General features: G+C 55.9%; 1 protein-coding gene across 2 annotated transcripts in view; it reads right to left on the minus strand.

Moving 5' to 3' along the window:
• GALNT16 (polypeptide N-acetylgalactosaminyltransferase 16) overlaps nt 1-18,852 on the minus strand; it is a 97,415-nt gene that overhangs the window by 14,960 nt on the left and 63,603 nt on the right. For both annotated transcript variants that reach the window (XM_062181290.1, XM_062181289.1), the window contains exons 4-12: nt 18,327-18,394; nt 16,767-16,832; nt 14,413-14,534; nt 10,854-10,941; nt 9,134-9,218; nt 8,783-8,886; nt 4,661-4,787; nt 3,118-3,210; nt 1,245-1,328 (exon numbers count right to left, since the gene is read on the minus strand). In XM_062181290.1, coding sequence (XP_062037274.1) covers nt 1,245-1,328; nt 3,118-3,210; nt 4,661-4,787; nt 8,783-8,886; nt 9,134-9,218; nt 10,854-10,941; nt 14,413-14,534; nt 16,767-16,832; nt 18,327-18,394 — 837 coding nt within the window. The remainder of the gene's footprint in view (nt 1-1,244; nt 1,329-3,117; nt 3,211-4,660; nt 4,788-8,782; nt 8,887-9,133; nt 9,219-10,853; nt 10,942-14,412; nt 14,535-16,766; nt 16,833-18,326; nt 18,395-18,852) is intronic.

Below are 18,852 nucleotides of genomic sequence, written 5' to 3' on the forward strand. Positions count from 1 at the left end.
TTTCTGTGACTTTTTTGAAGACCCCCTCGTATGCATGGATTTCAACATTTTTTGCACCAAAAAAACTTAGACCTTTTCATTACACGTTTCTACTGCCTTTCACCCATGCCGGTCGGGGACTGGGGCTACAGAGCAAAGCAAGCCGGGAAGGCAGAGGAGGAAGGCGCTGCTGCTGCTGCCCCGTGTTCCAGGCCAGCGTCCCTGAGAAGGGCACACCTGAGATACGACTGGAAGACAGCGAGGAAACAAACCACAGGAATGTACCCAGCACAAAGAGGAGGGCTTAGAAAAGGCGACGGGGGCAGGGGCACCACCGTGGGCTCACCCCAGCCACCCAGCTGACTCCCTACAGTCCTCTCTGGAACCCAAGAGTGTTCACACGGAGCTGCAACCGGGAGCCAGCATTGCAGCATAGTAGTATCAGCTGCTGCCTGCGACACTGGCATCCCACATGTCTGCCCGCTGAGTCCCGGCTGCTCCACTTCCGATCCAGCTCCCTGCTAATGTGCCTGGGAAAGCCGCGGAGGATGACCCAAGTGCGTGGGCCCCTGCACCCACGTGGGAGACCTGGAGGAAGCTCCTGGCTCCTGGCTTCGGCCTGGCCCAGCTCCAGCACTAACAGCCGTTTGGGGAGTGGACCAGCAGATGCAAGATTTCCCTCTGTCTCTCTCCCTCTCTCCCTGCCACTCTGCCTATCAAATAAAAAAGCAGCAGAAGCAGTGTACATGTGCCACCGGCCCTTTGCTTTGTCCTCATTCGCTCGTGTGCTCTCACAGTCCTCAGGACTATGATACGGACGAATGCACAACCTGCTTAAGTCGATGGATGGGGAGTCCCTGAACCCAGACCCTGTTTGTTAGCTGTTTCTCATTGTCCCATAGTGGCAGACAAGGCTGCCAGGGACCCTGGTCAGCCACGCGTGTTTTGCTCTGGCCACTTTATTCCCTTAGGATGAACTCCCAGAAGCGAGAGGGCGGGCTCAAGGACAGATGTCTCTGTGGCCTGTGCTACCCAGCACAGGGCTGTTTCTGGAAGGCCATGATGTCCCTTTCTGGGTCTAAGATCTGGTCTATAAAAATGTTGGTTCCCAATGCACCTAACTGATAGCTCCTAGAAACAGCCACTCAGGTCTCCCAGCGCCTTCCCATGAAGATAAACACCAGGGGCTAGAGAGAATCCATTCCTGGGGCGGGGGTCCTCAAGCCGCCAGCCCCTCTCCCACCCCCCCACCCCCAGGCACTCACGTGAGCTCGGGGTAGACGTTCTCCAGGTACCAGCGGAAGGACTTGCAGTTCATCTTCTTCCTCTGCTCGATCCGTGTGGCCACACTGAAGGAGACAAGCTTGGTGGCCGGCGGTGTGGGCAGAAGCCCCCAGGAGGGGTGGAGCCACCCCTACCCCGCAGGGCCCATAGTCTCAGTCCCTCTTCCCACTTTCCTCTGGGGAGCAAGGACCAGGAGCCACCGCGGCCTCTGCTGTGCTGCTCTGGCCTCCTGCCCGAGTCATTCTCTGGGCTCTTGCCCTGAGCCCGCCTTTCAGGACAAGCCCAGCTCTCGGGGGACCAGGCTTTAGCCGGCTTCCTGCCCCCTCCTCCCCAGAGACCTCGGTGCACCCTAAGCTGGTGCTGAGCTTTGCAGAGAGCAGAGCCGATTCCAACAGGTGTCTCTCTCTCCTGAACGCCACTCTCCAAGCGAGGCTGCAGCATTGAGCCACATTTACACCTCCTCTGTGAGTGTGGCCACGACCATGCCAGCTGATGTGTCCATGGGACACCAGCCCCGCGCTCACCTTCCATGCCTACACCTGCCACAGCAGCCTCTGGCCGATGCCCCTGTGGCCTCCCAGCCCAGCCTCCGTGCCTTCCATAGCAGCCCACCCACCCCAGAAGACTTTTCTAAGAATCAGACGAATCTAAGGGGGCGTGAAGGACTGAGCACAGGGCAGGCCCCCAGCAAATGTTAGCTCCCAGTGAACTATTTCGTGGCGTATTTTCTTATAGAGACGGTGACAAATCTGCATGAGGGAGACCAGAATTTAAGCAGGAGATGAAAGTGAGGGGGCTTCAAAAAGTGCATGGGAAAAAAATGGAATTAAAAGATAAGCTTATGGAATCAGCGCTGTGGTGTAGCAGGTAAAGCTGCCGCCTGCAACGCCAGCATCCCATATGGGTGCTGGTTCAAGTCCCAGCTGCTCCACTTCTGATCCAGCTCTCTGCTATGGCCTGGGAAAGCTGTAGAAGATAGCCCAAGTGCTTGGACCCCTGCACCCATGTGGGAGCCCTGAAGAAACTCCAGGCTCCTGGCTTAGGATCAGCACAGCTCCAGCCATTGCAGCCATTTAGGGAGTGAACCAGTGGATGTAAGACCTCTCTCTCTCTCTCTTTCTCTCTGCCTCTGCCTCTCTGTGACTCTGCCTTTCAGATACAGAAAGAAATCTTTTTGTTTAAAAAAAAAAGTAAGCTTATTTGAGTACAAAGCAAATTTCAAAACCCACACGTGGCTTTTCCATAGTGCACATTTTCCATGAACTTTTTGAAGCCTGTTCCTATATCCTCCGCTGTGATCCCATATATACCCATATAGGTAGGACACACACACACACACACATACACACACAACTGAAATCAGAGTTTCATCATACAATGTTTACCCCTCACTGTAATCAACACTAATTTTCTATTCTGTTCAGTGCTGATCTAACCCGTAGTGTTCTCTCTCTCTCAATGCTGGTCACGACCCACACTAAATGGATTTCACAACCCATCTGCCTCTGAAAAACGCTTAGCGAGACTGCAGTCGTCACAGCCGGCAGGAAAACAGGGGAGCAGATCACGGCAGTGAACAGGAGTGGAGAGAAAAGCCCAGACATCTTCTGCAGACAGCCCCTCCCAAGGTCCTGCTACAGATGTCCCCGTGCTGCCGGCAGCGGTGCAGAGCAGCTCAGTCACAATCGACTCTCCCCCCGGGGAGGCTGCGGGCACCTCTGGACCAGGGCCCTGTCCCTGCGTGGCCTCCCAGCCCGGGGAGAGCTCTCTCCCTAGGGAGACTGTGGAGGTAGTTTGCTATGGCTGTGCCCACGTGGATGGAGGGAAACCGAGGGCGTGGGGGTAGGGTCCCACCTGCCGAAGGCCTTCCCGATGGCGGAGGGCCGGGCCTCGTAGTAATACTGCTTGTACTCGTCCATCCACACCTCTGCCGTGCGCTTGGTGTTCCTAGAACAGAAGAGCAAAACAAGGTCGCCAGAGAGACTGCAGGGTGGGGTCAGGGTCGAGATGAACGCCGCCATCCTGCTGGTTAGTTAAAAGTTTGCAGTTTGTGGGGACGGCGCTGTGGCATAGCGGGTAAGGCCACCGCCTGCAGAGCCGGCATCCCATATGGGCACCGGTTCGAGTTCCAGCTGCTCCATTTCTCATCCAGCTCTCTGCTTTAGCCTGGGAAAGCAGTGGAAGATGGTCCAAGTGCTTGGGCCCCTGTACCTGCATGGGAGACCAGGAAGAAGCTCCTGGCTCCTGGCTTCGGATCACTGCAACTCCAGCCGTTGCGACCAACTGGGGAGCGAACCAGCGGATGGAAGACCTCTTTCTCTATCTCTCTGCCTCTCCTTATCTCTCTGTGTAACTCTGACTTTCAAGTAAATAAATAAATCTTAAAAAAAATAAGTATGCAATTGCAGTTTGTGAAAAAATGAGCAAGCAGGCTCTCAGGAGCATGTGCAAACGCATGCCGATTGGGGTGATATAAATTAGCGTAGTCTCCAGGGAGCGAGGAACATCTGTCAGTGTCCACCACAGACTCGGACACTCTCTAAGGAATCCATTCTACAGACGTGCAAAACCTCCCCGGCATAGCAAGGCCACGCACAAGAACATGGAGAACAAAGCACCTCCACGTGATGGAGTGTGAGGCCGCTCTGGGAAAGGGTGCAAGGCTGCAGGCTCAGCATGGGTGCGTCACATGAACAGACGCCTCTGCTCCACCCTGTGCAGCGTAGCCAAAACACAGGCGTCAGGAACAACCACAGCATGGCCCCCTTTCCATAAAAACACCAGCATGGACCAGTGGCTGTGTGTGTCTGTCTCTGTGCGTGGAAGCCAAAGCTATGGACGTGCAGAGCGGCTACCTTTCAATAGTAGCCACTCCTGTGGAGCCAAGAGGAGGAAGACAGGTCATGAGTGGCTTTCCAGGCTAACAGCAGGTGCACCCTGTGGCTGGGGACTTGGCTGCAGAGACAATGGATGAAGTCAGGCATCCGTGACCAGCAAGCGGGCCTCAGTGAGTGGCGGGCAGCACAAGTCAGTGAGTGAAAAATGTAGCAGACAGAAAGTAAGGGTAGGGGCCAGAAGAGAGGCGGATTGTGATGCGGCAGATGGATGAAGTTCTCATAGAGAAGAACACATCGGAGCTGAGACCTGGACCAGCCAGGGAGGCAGTCGCTTGGTCCAAGAGAGCCAAGGCAAGGGAGACCTGGTGGAAACTTCCTGGAGGACCTGCAATCCCAGAATGTCAGACCTGGGAGGGGGCGAATGGGGAAACCAGGGTGTGTGTGCGTGTGGGTGTGCATGTGCGTGACTGCCCGAAGTCACGGCTGAGCAACTGGGAGGCTCAGCGTCTAGAGCCAAGGCGTCCCAATCCAAGCCCAGGGCACGTCCCGCCGAGACTCACCTGATGTAGGTCAGGGCATTGCCCTCGGGGAAGTTGTAGGGGTGCCGCTTCCTGAAGACGTGGCCCACGCGGCTGCACGGGATGATCTCCAAGCTCCCACCGCACATCCACACCCTGAAGGAGAGCTCTGCAGGAGACGGCAGGGGTCAGAGGGCGAGGGGCTGCAGGCCGAGGTCCACTGAGTGACGGTGGGGAGGGGCTGGGCCTTCTCTCCGTGGTGTCTCATGGTGGGGAAGGCTGGGGTGGCAGTTCCCTGGGCCGATGAAGCTTGGTGCCCGTCTTGCTGACAGTTCACACCCCCCTGGCCTGGTGCATGCGCACATGTGCCTGCACGCCCATGGAGGCACGCCCACTCCACGCTGCAGTTTGCCTAAGATTTGGCCCCGGGAAGACATGCAGGAGTGTAGTTCCCCAAGTCTGTGTTAACGGTGCTAAGAGGGCAGAAACTGGCGGGGCCCCTGATGAAGATGGGTTTAGGTCATTACCTGGGGCCCCCGTGCCTGGATGCTGCTGGCTTTCTAAGTGAGGAGAGACCACAGAGAGGTGGACACACCGCTCCCTGTCTCCTGCCCCAGGAGGCTCTGTGCTGCCTCGGACTTCGCCAGGAGTTAGACCTTGTACCTCCAGAACTATGAGCCCCAACAAACCTCTTTTTCTTTGCAAAGTAACCCACTTCTGGTATATATATATATTTTAATATTTTACTTATTTGAAAGGCAGAGCGACAGAGAGAAGGAGGGAGAGACAGAGAGTGGGATCTTCCATCCGCTGGGTCACTTCCCCAATGGCAGCAACAGCAGGGGCAGGCCTATCCCAGTTGTGGAATTGCAAAACAAAGCTCACAATTGGTCCTGTGCTGTTCTAATCAGATCCTCTAGCTCATGCCACAAACTTTTATTGAGCATCTATTATATGGTCAGAAGCTGTCTTGGACTCCTTTATACTGTAGTGGCAGGGGGAGGGGGCAGGAACTCAGTAAAATAAGAAATAAAAAAATAGAAGTCACAAGCAAATGAGTGAGCTATGCTCATTAATTAAGCAGGGAAGAGGGCTGTGCGTGTGCGTGTGTGTGTGTGTGTGTGTCCCATTTTGAATGAATTAGGCTGATTAGGGAGGTACTCACTGAGCTAGGCCCTGAAGCAGGGAGACACCTGGCTCCCAGGGGACGAGCACCCCCCCAGGCAGAGGGGCAGGGAGGGCAATGGACTCCTAATTAGTAACGGCGGCAAGTTCCAGGGCAAAGAGGAAGCCCGGCCACGGGAGCGCAGTGAGGACTGGGAGATGAGGGCGGGGCTCGCAGGCTGTGGTTTTGGAGGGAAGGGCTGAGAACAGGTTTGGTAGTGACAGAAAGGGCTTGGGGTTTGCTCTGAGTGACTTGGGAGCAGGTTTTGAGCAGAAGAGGACGTGATCCAGCTATGGGTTTTGTTTGAACTTTTACGATTATTTGAGAGGCAGAGATCAGATAGGGTGGTTGGTAGGAAGAGGGAGAGTAAGTGGGGGCGGAGGGAGAGCCGCCACCTGCTAGTTCACTCCCCCAGATGCCCACAGTGGCTGTGGCCCACACTGGGTTGGGTTGAAGCTGGGAACTCAGTGCAGGTCTCCCACGTCGGGTGGCAGGAACCCAGTTACTGGAGCCAAGCCATCACCAGGTCTGCATTAGCAGGAAGCTGCAGTCAGGGGCCGGAGCTGGGGCTCAAGCCCAGGCACCCCGACGTGTCCTTACCCACCAGGCTACGTGCCTGTGCCCCGCTATGTTTAAAAAGGATCCTTTGCTTGAATCCACTCAGGGCGGCCTCTGGGCTGCTGAGTCTGGTGTCCCTGGGGACACAGGAACACATCTCGACTCGGTGTGGGCGTCTGCCTTCCTTCAAAAAAGGAATAAAAGAAAGGCCTGCACCCCCCAGAGACGGGCGTCCCGCGGCTCCCTTGGTGGAACAGTGCCCCAGCCAGCCTAGACCTTTCTTGGAATTTTTTCTAAGAAACAAAACCCTGGCCAGAACCACTCCACTGGTCCCCTTTCAAGTTCCCGCAGGTGGAGCCCTGGCCTCGGGCGCAGTTTGAAGTGAGCTATTTGATCATTCACTTGTTTCTCCATCGGTCCCCAGCCAGAGGAAGAAAGAAAGGAAAAAGCAAAGCCTTGGGGAGCCGGGAGACAGCTGCTTCCCAGCTTCCAAAGGCTTTCCCGAAGCCGTGGCTGCTGAAGCTCGCTCAGGCCCAGGACACAAAGGAGGTCACCAGGGCCCCGAACCCATGGGAGGGGGTCAGGACAGAAGGGTCGCTGCCCCAGGACGTTCAGCATTTGCTTCTCCAAATGCCTGCCTTCAATGGATTCCAGGAGTGAATGACAAAGGGAGGGCCCCCGCCCCCCCCCCCCAACCCCACCCATCGCCACTCCGGTTGATTTGGAGTTGGGGTCAGGGCTGTTCCAAGTCCGGCTGTTGTTCTCTGGCTCCTGTAATGCTGCTGCCTACAGCCGGGAGAGATGGCGAATTTCCCGACTGAGATGTGGAAGGCGGCACCCACCTCGGTTTTTCTGCCTGCCCAATGGGTGATGGTCTGAGAAACCCGGCCAGGCTGAGAAAGGAGGCAGTGGGGAAAGGCTGGGTCTGGTGCAGGGGCAGAGCTGGGCCCCCGTCCTGCTCAGGCACACATGGACCTGCAAGTTCCTGCGGACCCCTGGGTGGCTCCGCACCCTGCTCTGTGTCGGCAGCTGCCAGCCGGAGAGAGGCGCGAGGGTGAGGGCAGCTGTTTCCCCCGACTCCCTCCTCCTGGAGCCTGGCTGGCAGCCCGGGCCCCAAGACCACAGCCAGAGGTGCTCCCTCCATGTCTTTCAGACCTGGGGTGGGCACAACCCACCCCCAGTAGCACACTGTCCCCGGTAGCTCCCCATATCTTGCTCACTCTGGGTAAATGCATCCTTAAGAAAAAAACAACAACACAACCCACATTGGAGGCACCAGCTGTGTCCCACCAGGCCCTTGCCCGAGAGAACTCAGTCTCACCAGCAACCCTGGGAAAGAAGGGCCTTCACTTCCTGTTTCGCAAATGAGGACCTCAGATCCCAAAAGCTGTCTCCGGGGTGGGCATGTGGAACAGTGGCTAAGATGTCACGTGGGATGCCCGCATCCTGAACCTGGGTGCCTGGGTTTGAGTCCAGGCTCCACTTCCAGTCCCAGCTTCCCGCGAATGTGCACTGTGGGAGGCCACAGATGATGGCTCAAGTCCTTGGGTCCCTGATCCCGACGTGGGAGACCTCTACGGAATTCCTGGATTCTGGTTTCAGTCTGGCCCAGCCCTGGCTATTGCAGGCACTTGGGGAGTGAACCAGTAGATGGAAGATCTCTGTCTTCTTTAAAAAAAAAAAAAAAACAAATCTCTTTACCCAAGGACACCCCGCCCCACATACTACAGCCTGGAGCCTGGGCTCGGATCCGCTGTGACCACTGCACGGTGCTCCGTGGCCCTCAGAGCATGCTGAGAAACAAGAGCGTGGGGCAGCGAGTCCAGCCCCTACTGAACGTTGCTCGCCCGCCCGCCCGTGTCTGTCTCCTCCACCGTTGCTCCAGGAAGCGGCGGGCAGCGGCCCCCTGCTCCTGGGCCTGGAGCGCTCCGCCGGCCTCACGCTGCAGGACAGTGGCCGCCAGCTCCGTGCTGTGTGTCCTCACGCATCACGCCCCCACCCTCAGCGACCTCCTGCAGAGACTTGGCCTCCGAGAAGCGTCACGCGTGCAGGGCTTGCACCCTGGCCGTCTGGCCCATCGTCACCCTCCACTGCCCACCTCCCAGCCTCTCCGGCAGGAGAGCTGCCCTCTAGTTAAGCTGTGACCTGTGTGTTACACCCCACGCAACCAGCCACGTGGCCCCCTGCTCTCCCAAACCCCCAGACTTCTCTGTTAGCTGACTGTGTGGCTCTGGACAAAGGGCTTAACCTCTCTGTGCCTGAGTTTTGTTTTGTTTTAATCAATAAGATGGAGATTATAGCATGTATCTCAGAGGCCCTGAGGATTAAATGACTTCATTATGTGTAGACCCCTTAGGCCAGGGCCACAGGCACAGGAGGCACCTAGGGGTGACTTTGATTATAGGCCCTGTTGTGGCTCCTGTTACTATTTCCCAACTCACCAAAATTCTCTCCGCCCCAGATGTCCATCTGGGCATCATACTTTCCCAGGTGGTTAAACCAGGCCTTGTCAATGACAAAGATTCCTCCAGCTATGACCGGCGTCCTGGGAGCAAGGAGAAGGAGAGGTGACACGCGAGCCGCGGGAGCCGGGAGCCGAGGCCCTTGGTCCTCACACACCTGCTTGCAGGGTCACTGAGGCACAACCGTCCCAAGGCCTCTGTCCTCTCTGTCCCTGCAGGCAGGGCTCTGAGGGCCCCCAAGCCACGAGCACTGCAACTGTGCACTGACCTGGCCTCCCAGGCCCCTGCCCCGGGCAGGAGGAGTCTCCCCAGGGCCCGCAGCAGCCTGACCTGATGGGCCTGGTCGGGTCTGTGCGGGTTATCTTCTGCTCCAGGGGGATCTGCTCCCATTTGAAGTGCAGGCTCCAGTCAAATCCTAGGGCCAGAGCAAGGCAAGGATGGGGCTCAGGGCAGAGCCCCCCAAGAGGCTGCGGACCTCCCTCGGGGCCTCCCTCGGGCAGAATCCAGCTTGCAGAGGGCCCTGGGCTCTGCATGTGGCCAGTCCCCTTGTTCAGAATAAGGCCAGGGCCACAGGCTGGAGCCAGCCCTGTGGCTCAGGGGGCTAAGCTGCTGTCTGCAGAATAAGGCCAGGCCCTGCCTTCAGGAAGTTTACAATCCACTGGGTGACACTGAGCCAACAAAGACAGGGGAGTGGACACTATGTCTTCCCAGGGTTAAAAGCACTAAAGAAGAACACAAAGGAGGGAGCCCACGCTACGGTAGCAAGAGGGCATGGAGTGGGCACCTGCCCTGCAGGAAGGTCCCGCGCACGTATCTGGGGGAAGAGAATTCCAGGCAGAGAGAGCAGCAGGCACACAGGCCACAGGTGCTTGTCCAAAGGGGAAATGCCTGGCTCCCACCTGACCCCAGGAAGGAACTGAGGGCTGGGTCCATTTCCTGGGAGTCCTGGCCCCAGACAGGGAATGCTACAGCCAGCTGGCTCCCAGCCACAGAGTCCCCGGGCCAGGAGCAGTCCTGTATAGGGAGCAGTCCTCTATCGGGAGAATGTTCTAGCTACACGATCCAGAATGGCAGCCTCTGACCGCATGAAGCTCTTGAAATGCAGCTGGTACAACAAAAGAATTGAATTTCCAATTCTGTTTCATTTTAATTAATTTAAGCAGTCAAATGTGGCTATTGTCAACTGTGTTAAAGAGCACAGCTTCAGCATCTCCAGCCTTCAGTCCAAGGGAGACACAATACAAGCCACAAATGTGAGTCACAATGTAATTTAAAATGATCTCATAGTCATAGCCAAAAAATAAGAACATATGAGACTAATTTGAATAAAGTATTTTAATGGAATACGAGGGTACTTCAAGATGTTCATGAAAAATGGAACTCAAAGATAAGTTTATTTTGGTGCCAAAAAAATTGAAATCTTCACAGATGAGAGGTCTTTAAAGCATTCATGAAAAATATGAATTATGAAAAAATGAGGCACGGGTTTTGATTTGTTTTTTTGTATCAAACTAAACTTATCTTTTAATTCTAATTTTCCACAAACTTTTTGAAACACCCTCGTATATTCAAAATATTGTCATTTCCGCACGTAGTCAACATAAACAGTTACTAATGAGATAGTTTCTATTATTTCACCCTATGGCTTGGAAACCTAACGTGTGTTCTTATCTTTACAGCCCATCTCATTTCCAGCTGGTTGCTCTTTAAGACGAGCCACATTTCCGGAGCCCAAGAGCCAGACTGGCCAAGAGCCACTTTTGCCCTCCTCTGGGGTGTGGCTGTTAGGAGCTCATGCAAAGCCACACGCCAAGACAGCTGTCACCTTATGGCCTGCACCCAGGATCACCTTGGGAAGCCAACATTTGGGGGGCAGGAGAGATGAGACACTAGTTTGATTCTTGCAGTTGCCAGCTCTGGGCCCTTTGTCCTTAACCCCAGGGCTCCAAATGACCCCTCCTCATTTTCTCTTTGGGAATAAGGATGGGGGTGGTGGAATGAGCCTCTCTGACACCATGGGGAAGGGCACCGCTATGGGAGCAGGACCCACCTCCACGAAGGTCAGCAGATGCCGCGAGGTAGGCGAAATTGTCCAGGCTGATGACGTCGATGATGGGGCTCACCACACGGGTGTGGTCCTAGGAGAGATGTGAGATGCGGTGAGACCAGGCCCAACTGATACTCTGGGGAGACGATCTGGCTGAGATGGGGGCCCCAGCACAAACCTCCCTGCGCAGGACCACCCAGAGCCCTGGTGGGCCCTGGGTGCTGGGCTGCATCACCACGCCCACGGGCCCCACGGCCATAGTCCTCTCCTGGCCTCATCATTTTGAGCCCTGCTGGGATTCTGCCTTCTCGGACAAAGCCTTCCCTGAACGCTGCAGGCTGAAGGGTTTCTTCCTCTTTTAAGCTGTTCTCACAATCACGGTCCAGACAGTTCCTGGGATGCTGACTCATTGCTGCCCGAGGTGGCCCTTCCGTGGCTGGTGGGAGTCGCTGATTTGCTCACTGCCATTTACCTCTGTACATGTTGGGGTTGAGTCTTTTCTTTCTTTCTTTTAAAATTTATTTATTTGAGAGGCAGAGTTACAGAGAGAGGGGGAGAGACAGAGAGAAAGGTTCACTCCCCAAATGGCTGCAATGGCCAGAGCTAGGCCAATCTGAAGCCAGGAGCCAGGAGGTTCCTCCGGGTCTCCCACGCGGGTGCAGGGACCCAAGGCCTTGGACCATCTTCCACTGCTTTCCCAGGCCATAAGCAGAGAGCTGGATCAGAAGAGGAACAGCCAGGACTTGAACCTGTGCCCATATGGGATGCCGGTGCTGCAGGTGAAGGCTCAGCCTACTACGCCACAGCGCTGGCCCAGGATTGAGTCTTTCCAATGGGACTGCTAACAGCTCAAAGACAAGGACTCTGGGGGCCGGCGCCGTGGCTCACTTGGTTAGTCCTCTGCCTGCAGCGCCGGCGTCCCATATGGGCACCGGGTTCTGGTCCTGGTTGCTCCTCTTCCAGTCCAGCTCTCTGCTGTGGCCCAGGAGGGTGGTGGAGGATGGCCCAAGTGCTTGGGTGCCTGCACCCACATGGGAGACCAGGGGGAGGCACCTGGCTCCTGGCTTCGGATTGGCATAGTTCGGCCGTGGCGGCCATTTGGGGAGTGAACCAGTGGAGGGGGGATCTTTCTCTCTATCTCTCTCTCTGTCTGACTCTATCTGTCGAATAAAAAAAAGAGAGATAGGGACCCTGGGGACCCCACAACGCTGGGTGTTCTTTCCCAGGCCACACTTACTTCAAGGTCAGACTTGCCATTGCTTCCAGCACCTCCCACAACACAAGTCCAACCCAAAACGTGGGTGAGTCAGGTGGATTTCACTGAGGGCTCTTGGGGTGGTGATGATGGTGGTGGATGATGTCATACTTCAAGTGCAAACATTAATGACCTTCAGCAGCCCTGTCTGCTTGCTCCCTCTGTGGGAGGACACGGACCCGAGCCTCATCTGTCTCTCTTCTTTGTCGTCTGCAGATCCTCTTGTCTGCACCTGCACCCCATGTCTGCGTATCCCAGAGTAACAGCAGCCCCCGGGGCGGGTGGCTGATGAGGGAGATCACAGGGAGAGGAGTGCAGGGCTCTGTGGATGGGGCAGGGGCTCATCTTCTTCATAGGGTTTTTTGAGCTAAGATCCCATACATGTGCCACCCGGCTCACCATGTTGCAAGAGAGCAGTCGGGTAGATTTCAGCGTGTTCGCAAAGCTGTGGCACCCTCACACCATCAGGTGGGGAACACTTTCACCTCTCCATTAAGAAACCGAGGGACTTCTGACTCCCACAGACTTGCTTACTCTGAGCATCTCATGTAATACGTGGCCTTCTGTGACTGGCTTGCATTTCGCACAGGGCCTTCAAGGTTTAGTCACACCGCCACACAGGGCCGTGGATGGATACGCCACATTTCGGTTATCCGTCCGTCAGCTGATAAGCAGCTGGGTGGTTCCACCTTTTGGTTTTTTGGAACAGAGTTGCTCTGAACATGGGTGGACAAGTTTTTGTGCAGACACAGGTTTTTATTTTTCTCAATTATAAGAGGACGCTTCAAGTGTTCGTGGAATGGAATTAAAAGAATCATTTATTTTGGTGCAAAAAGATTTGAAATTCATGCATATGAGGAGTCTTCATGAAGTTCACAGTAAAATGTGTATTAAGAGAAAACCATGCATGGATTTCAAAATGTTTGCATCAAAGTAAGTTTCTCCTTTTTTTTTTTAAAAAAAAAATTATTTTGAGAAGCAGAGAGACACAGACAGAGCGAGCGAGCTGCCATCTGCTAGTTCACTCCACACACACCCAGAACAGCCGGAGGACTAAAGCCAGGAGCCAGAAACGGCTGGCAGAGGCCCAGCTACTTGAGCCATTACCACTCCCTCTCAGAGTTTGCATTAGCAGGAAGCTGGGATCAGGAGCCAGAGCCAGGAACTGAACCCAGGCATTTTAATGTGGGAGGCAGGCGTCCTAATTAACATCTTAATAACTAGTCTAAAAGCTGGTCCCAACTTATCTTTTTTATTTTTAAAAAAAATTTATTTATTTGATAGGCAGAGTTACAGAGAGAGTTTCCATCTGCTGGTTCACTCCCCAAATAGCCTCAGCACTCAAGGAAGGACCAGGCCAAAGCCAGGACTAAGGAGCTTCTTCCAGGTCTCTCAAGGGCCCAAGCACTTGGGCCATCTTCTGCTGTTTTCCCAGGCACATTAGCAGGGAGCTGGATGGGAAGTGGAGCAGCCGGGACTCAAACTGGCACCCACATGGGATGCTGTGTTGCAGGCGCCAGCCTAACCCGCTACGCCACAATGCTGCCCTCTCCCACCCCCACCCCCATTTATCTTTTAATTCCATTTTCCACAAACCTTCTGAAGTTCCCAGTCACAATTGGCCATGGAACTGCCAGGTAAGTCTATGTTGTTTAAACTTCTGAGGAGCTGTCCAACTGTGTTCCGAATTGGCTGCACTGCTTAGCGTGCCGCCCGGCCCCACGGGAGCTCTCCTATCTATCCACATCATTGCTAGCACTTGTTGCTATCCATCCTTTTGATAGCAGGCATCCATTCGGTAGGTATGAAGTGGCATCTCATTACGGTTTTGAGTTGCATTTCTCTAGTGGCACGGAGCATTCTTTCATGGATTCATTGGTCATCTGTATACCTTCCTTGGAGAAAAGTCTTTGCAAATCCTTTTCCCATTTTTTAAGTCCTGTCATTCTTTTCATCACATCCTTTTGCCGTCTGTCCAAAGCCTCCCCCTCCTCCCCACTGTCTTGGAGAGCACCTGGTTCTCCTCCCTCTCTCCAGGGCCTCCCAGCCAGACCAAAATCTCCCCCAGCAGAGAAACAGCACCTGTGCATGGGAGGAGCCTTCCAGTGTGTTCAGGCTCCCATCCAATTTCATTGTCCCAACCCCCCAGTGGATCAACTATTGCACGTATCCCCGTTTTCAGCTGACGTCACCCAGCAGGACGCAGAGCAGGCAGGCACCCCAGGACGGCAGCCCAGCTCCAGAGACTGCTCCACAAGCCCTCGAGCCACGACTGTGGCGGGCGCGTCCCCGGGGCAGACGGCTCACCTCCTTCACCCGCTGCAGCATGGGCTGCAGCCACTCGGTGTTCACTTCGCAGTGGCTGTCCAGAAAGGTGAGGATGGCAGCTGTGGCCACATCTGCCCCGCGAACTCGGGACCGGATCAGCCCTGCAATGCAGTGGGCGGGCGTTGGTGCTGGGACTGAACCAATTTGCTTCTCAGCCGTTCCCCCCAAGGTCCTGGGGCTCCCGTCCCTTCAGGGGCTGGGGACTCCTCCGATTATGGTGACTGGACTTTCCTTTTTACTCCTCTGTGAGTCCTTCCTCCCCGACTGCGCCCCTCTCTTGTTCTCATCCATCCATCTATCCATCCTTCCACCATGACTCCAGGGTCACAGCCTGAGTGACACCCCAAGGAACAGTCCAAGTTCAGGGCATGGAGACTGCATTGGTTGGGGACTGAAGGAGGACCAGAAAGCAAAGCTTATCCCCTGGGAACCTATGGGGGTCCCCTCTAGCCACATCACCATGGTGACATGGACAAAGCCTTCCGGACTAAGTTCTCTGCGTGCCAGCACTCACCCAGAGCACGTGATTTAACCTCTCTGAACCTCAGGCTTCTTGTCTGTAAGATTCGGAGAGAAAACAGTCCCTGTCCGCCAGGACTGAACAAGACAACAAGGAGGCAGCCTGGCGCCTGGGGCCCCTTGCATGTGTTAGGATCGGCTCTTCTTCTAGCCAGGTTTCCCGATGGTCTCACCAACTGCTCACTGCTTTGGGTAGCCCAGCTGGTCCTGGCCCTGCCCAAGCAGCCATCCACGCCCTGTGGGCTGTGGGGAGGGAAGGGTCTCACTTTGAGATCGTGGAATGGAAGTGACTTCTTGCAGGGATGTCCCTGGCCACATCTCTGCCTGGCACTCTGCCGCTGTCCATCTGTCTAGCCTCCCATCTGTCCGAAAGCCCATCCCAGGTATCTGTACTGCATTCTAATCATACGTGTCTGTCCATGGTTGGCAGAACTCCAGGGACAGCATATCCCCAGCCCGGATGGCGCCCACAAGCCCTGTCTTGGGAGACAGCTCTCTCTGGCCTCTTCCACTGTCTCCCTCACCAACATCCTCGTGGCCCCTCGGCCTGACTGGTCTCCCCTCGGCATCGCTATCCCACCTCTCTACCTCTAGAACCTGGATCTTTTCCAGAAGCAGAGGGAGGCTAAGGGAGAGGCTGGCTTTGGGTTGGGAAGCAGGTTCAAATCCAGACTCCTCTGTTCACCATCCTGAGTGAATTACTGAATCTCTTTAAGCCTCAGTTTCCCTATTTGCAAATGGGCTGCACTGAGGACTGAATGGGAGAATGTGGGTGCTATGGTTTGGATGTTCCTTGCACCAACAAGGGTTCATGGGCTGGGAGTTTGGTCTCCAGCATGGTGATCTGGGAACAGACGGAGCCTTTGGGGGTGGGGTGGGTGGGGGGTTGGTCATCGAGGGTGCTGCCCTCGGAAGGATTAAGGTAGTTCCCTTGGACGCCCTGGTAGTTCTCTCAAGAGAGCTGTTAGACAAGGCGTGAGCCTGGTCCCATCGGCTCGCGAGCTTCCTGTTTGGAGATGTGAACCTTCCCCTACAGGAGCTCTGACAGGGCATGAGGCCCTCACCAGAGGCTGCACAGTGCTCTTTGGACTTCCCGCTTCCAAATCTGTGAGCTAAATAAACCTCTTTTCTTTGTAAAGTTAGATCGCCGCGGGTGCTGCCTTAGAGCAGTGACAGGCCCGTCCAGCAGGCGCAGGGGCTGCCGGGCAGGGCCCGTGAGCACCTGACCTGTACTCACCCCTGACTGATGCCTTTGCCTGCAGAGCTCCCAGCCTGGCAGGCCCTCCCCTGCTGCCCTCCCCTGTCCCCTCGTGCCCCCTCCTCCTGAAAGCCCTCCCGCCTCACTCCAGCTCGCCATCAGCTCCCTCTCTTCCAATCTTCATGCTATTTCCAGGTAACTATGTCCAGCCTGTTGCTGCGATGGGTTTTGATCCCCCACAGCCCCAAGGGCAAGGACCGTGTTTTGCATTTCTCTGTTGTCCCCTAGAGTGCTGTGCACGGTGCCATGCCTCGGCTGGTGCTGCAAACCCAGCCTTTCCACGTGGCCTATCTCATTTAACGCTTCCGATAACCTGGCCAGGCAGAAAAGGCTGCTCCGAGGTGACAGCGACGGCAGCCCGACGGGGAGCCACTAGCCTACAGTTGTGGGGGGCTAGGGGCTGGCCTGGGGAGGAGGAGCGCCTCCTGCACACCCTGGTCCGAGCCATCCGGAACACAGCAGGCCTCACGGCTCGCTGTGATAACAGTTCCCAAGGGGATGAGCAGGACCTCCCACCCCCACCCTCCACTGTGGAAGCCGGGCTCCGAGGACCCACCTTCCCGCCGGTCGTTGCGCAGGCACTTGACTTTGGGGATCCTGGTCAGGAGCAGGCAGTCTTCAGCTGCGGGTGGAGAAAAGGAAGGCAAGCTCCTTCAGGCCAGGGTGCCGGGCCACCACCAGGAGCTGCCCCTGACCAGGCCTTGGAAAGGGCTGGGGATGGGGGAGGGTGAAGGGCCTGGTCATCACTACTGCCCAAGGGGTTGCCCCGCCCCCGGCTCCAGGCCGGACTGAGGGTGGCCTGTGCCCACCCTCCCCCACAGTGCACCAAGGGCACAGCAACGGTTCCCAGCCCAGCTCTCCACGCTCTGCTGAACCAACACTTGCTGCATTTGGCAGCTGTAATAATGGATGTTGTTGATGTTTCTATTTTTTTTTTGACAGGCAGAGTGGACAGTGAGAGAGAGAGAGAGAGACGGAGAGAAAGGTCTTCCTTTGCCGTTGGTTCACCCTCCAATGGCCGCTGCGGCCAGCTCACTGCACTGATCCGAAGGCAGGAGCCAGGTGCTTCTCCTGGTCTCCCATGGGGTGCAGGGCCCAAGCACTTGGGCCATCCTCCACTGCACTCCCGGGCCACAGCAGAGAGCTGGCCTGGAAGAGGGGCAACTGGGACAGAATCCGGTGCCCCGACCAGGACCAGAACCTGGTGTGCCGACGCCACAAGCGGAGGATTAGTCTATTGAGCCGCGGCGCCAGCCATGGCCCCATATGTTTCTATTTTTATGGGCCCAGTTTTGTGGTGTGGCAAGTAAAGCTGCCCTCTGAGTTTCTGGCATCCCATATGGACCCCAGTTCAAGTCCAAGCTGCTCCACTTCCAATCCAGCTCTCTGCTGTGGCCTGGGAAAGCAGTAGAAGATGGCCCAAGTCCTTGGGCCCCTGCACACAAATGGGAGACCCAGAAGAAGCTCCTGGCTCCTGACTTCCGCGTGCTGCAGCCCCAGCCATTGCAGCCATTTGGGGTGTGAAGCAGCATAGAGCAGATCGCTCTCTTTCTCTATCTCTTCCTCTCTGTGTAACTCTTTCAAATAAATAAATAAATCTAAAAATAAAATAAAATGTATTTATTTAAAGGGGTCAGAGGGAGGGAAGGAGAGAGAGTGTTCCCATCTGATGAATGGTAATCCAAATATCCACGAAGGCTGGGCCGGGCCAAGGCCAAAGTGAGCTGGAAACTCAATCCAGATCTCCCTTAGGCGTGGCAGGAACCCAAGTGCTAGGGCAACCGTGGCTGCCTCCCAGGTCTGCACTGGCAGGAAGCTGGAGTCAGGGGCTGCAGGCAGACTCTCAGATACGGTACACAGGTGTCTAAACTGCCAAGCCAAATGCCCACCCCTCCCCTTTTGAGGTCATCTCTTTGGTGCCCGCTCCAAAGCCATTCCACTCTTTCCTGTCCTCTGGCACCAAAGAGTAGGACCAGGGAGGGGCCTAGGAAAGCCCGCGGGTCCCCACTGAGGACAGAGGCAGAGAGATCAGGCTGTGATGCCAGGAGTCGCGCATTCTGGGGAAGCAGGGGCAGGGTGGAGGAGGCGACGTGCAGTGGGGGAGGAGGGCACTCACGATCCGAACTGAAGTCATCCACTAGAATGATCTCCTGGATCAAGCTGGCAGGAGTTCGGTTCAGGACACTGGAGCAGCAGTGGGGACAGAGAAAGAGCCGGGATTGAGAGGCCACTTTTCTGCGTCACGAGGCTGACCCAGTGCTCAGCTGCAGGGCCAGCGCACTGGCCGTGGGCACCTGCTGGCAGACCTCCTGGGCCCTCCCCAGTTCTGGGAAGCAGTGTGTCTCATGGCTAGACCAAGGCTCATCCAGGGACATGGTTTGCCCTGTTGCCTGGACCCTCAGATGCTTGGGACCACTTGCAGACAGCAGGGCGAGGGGGTGGGGGTGCCCTGGCTGAATTATCAAGGCAGGAGCTGGGGCTGCTCTGTTGCCCAAGGCTTAACAAGCCCTCCCAGGGACAGGAGCTGCTGGACAGGGCTGGGGAGGCTCCGTCCAGCCAGGAAGGCTGTTCGCAAGGAGCCCTTCTCCCCCCCTGCCTGGAATGCCACTGGGCACTCCTTCTCATTCTTGTCTCGGTTCACT

This window comes from Lepus europaeus, chromosome 22 (genome assembly GCF_033115175.1).
Source record: "Lepus europaeus isolate LE1 chromosome 22, mLepTim1.pri, whole genome shotgun sequence".
Taxonomy (NCBI): Eukaryota; Metazoa; Chordata; class Mammalia; order Lagomorpha; family Leporidae; genus Lepus; species Lepus europaeus.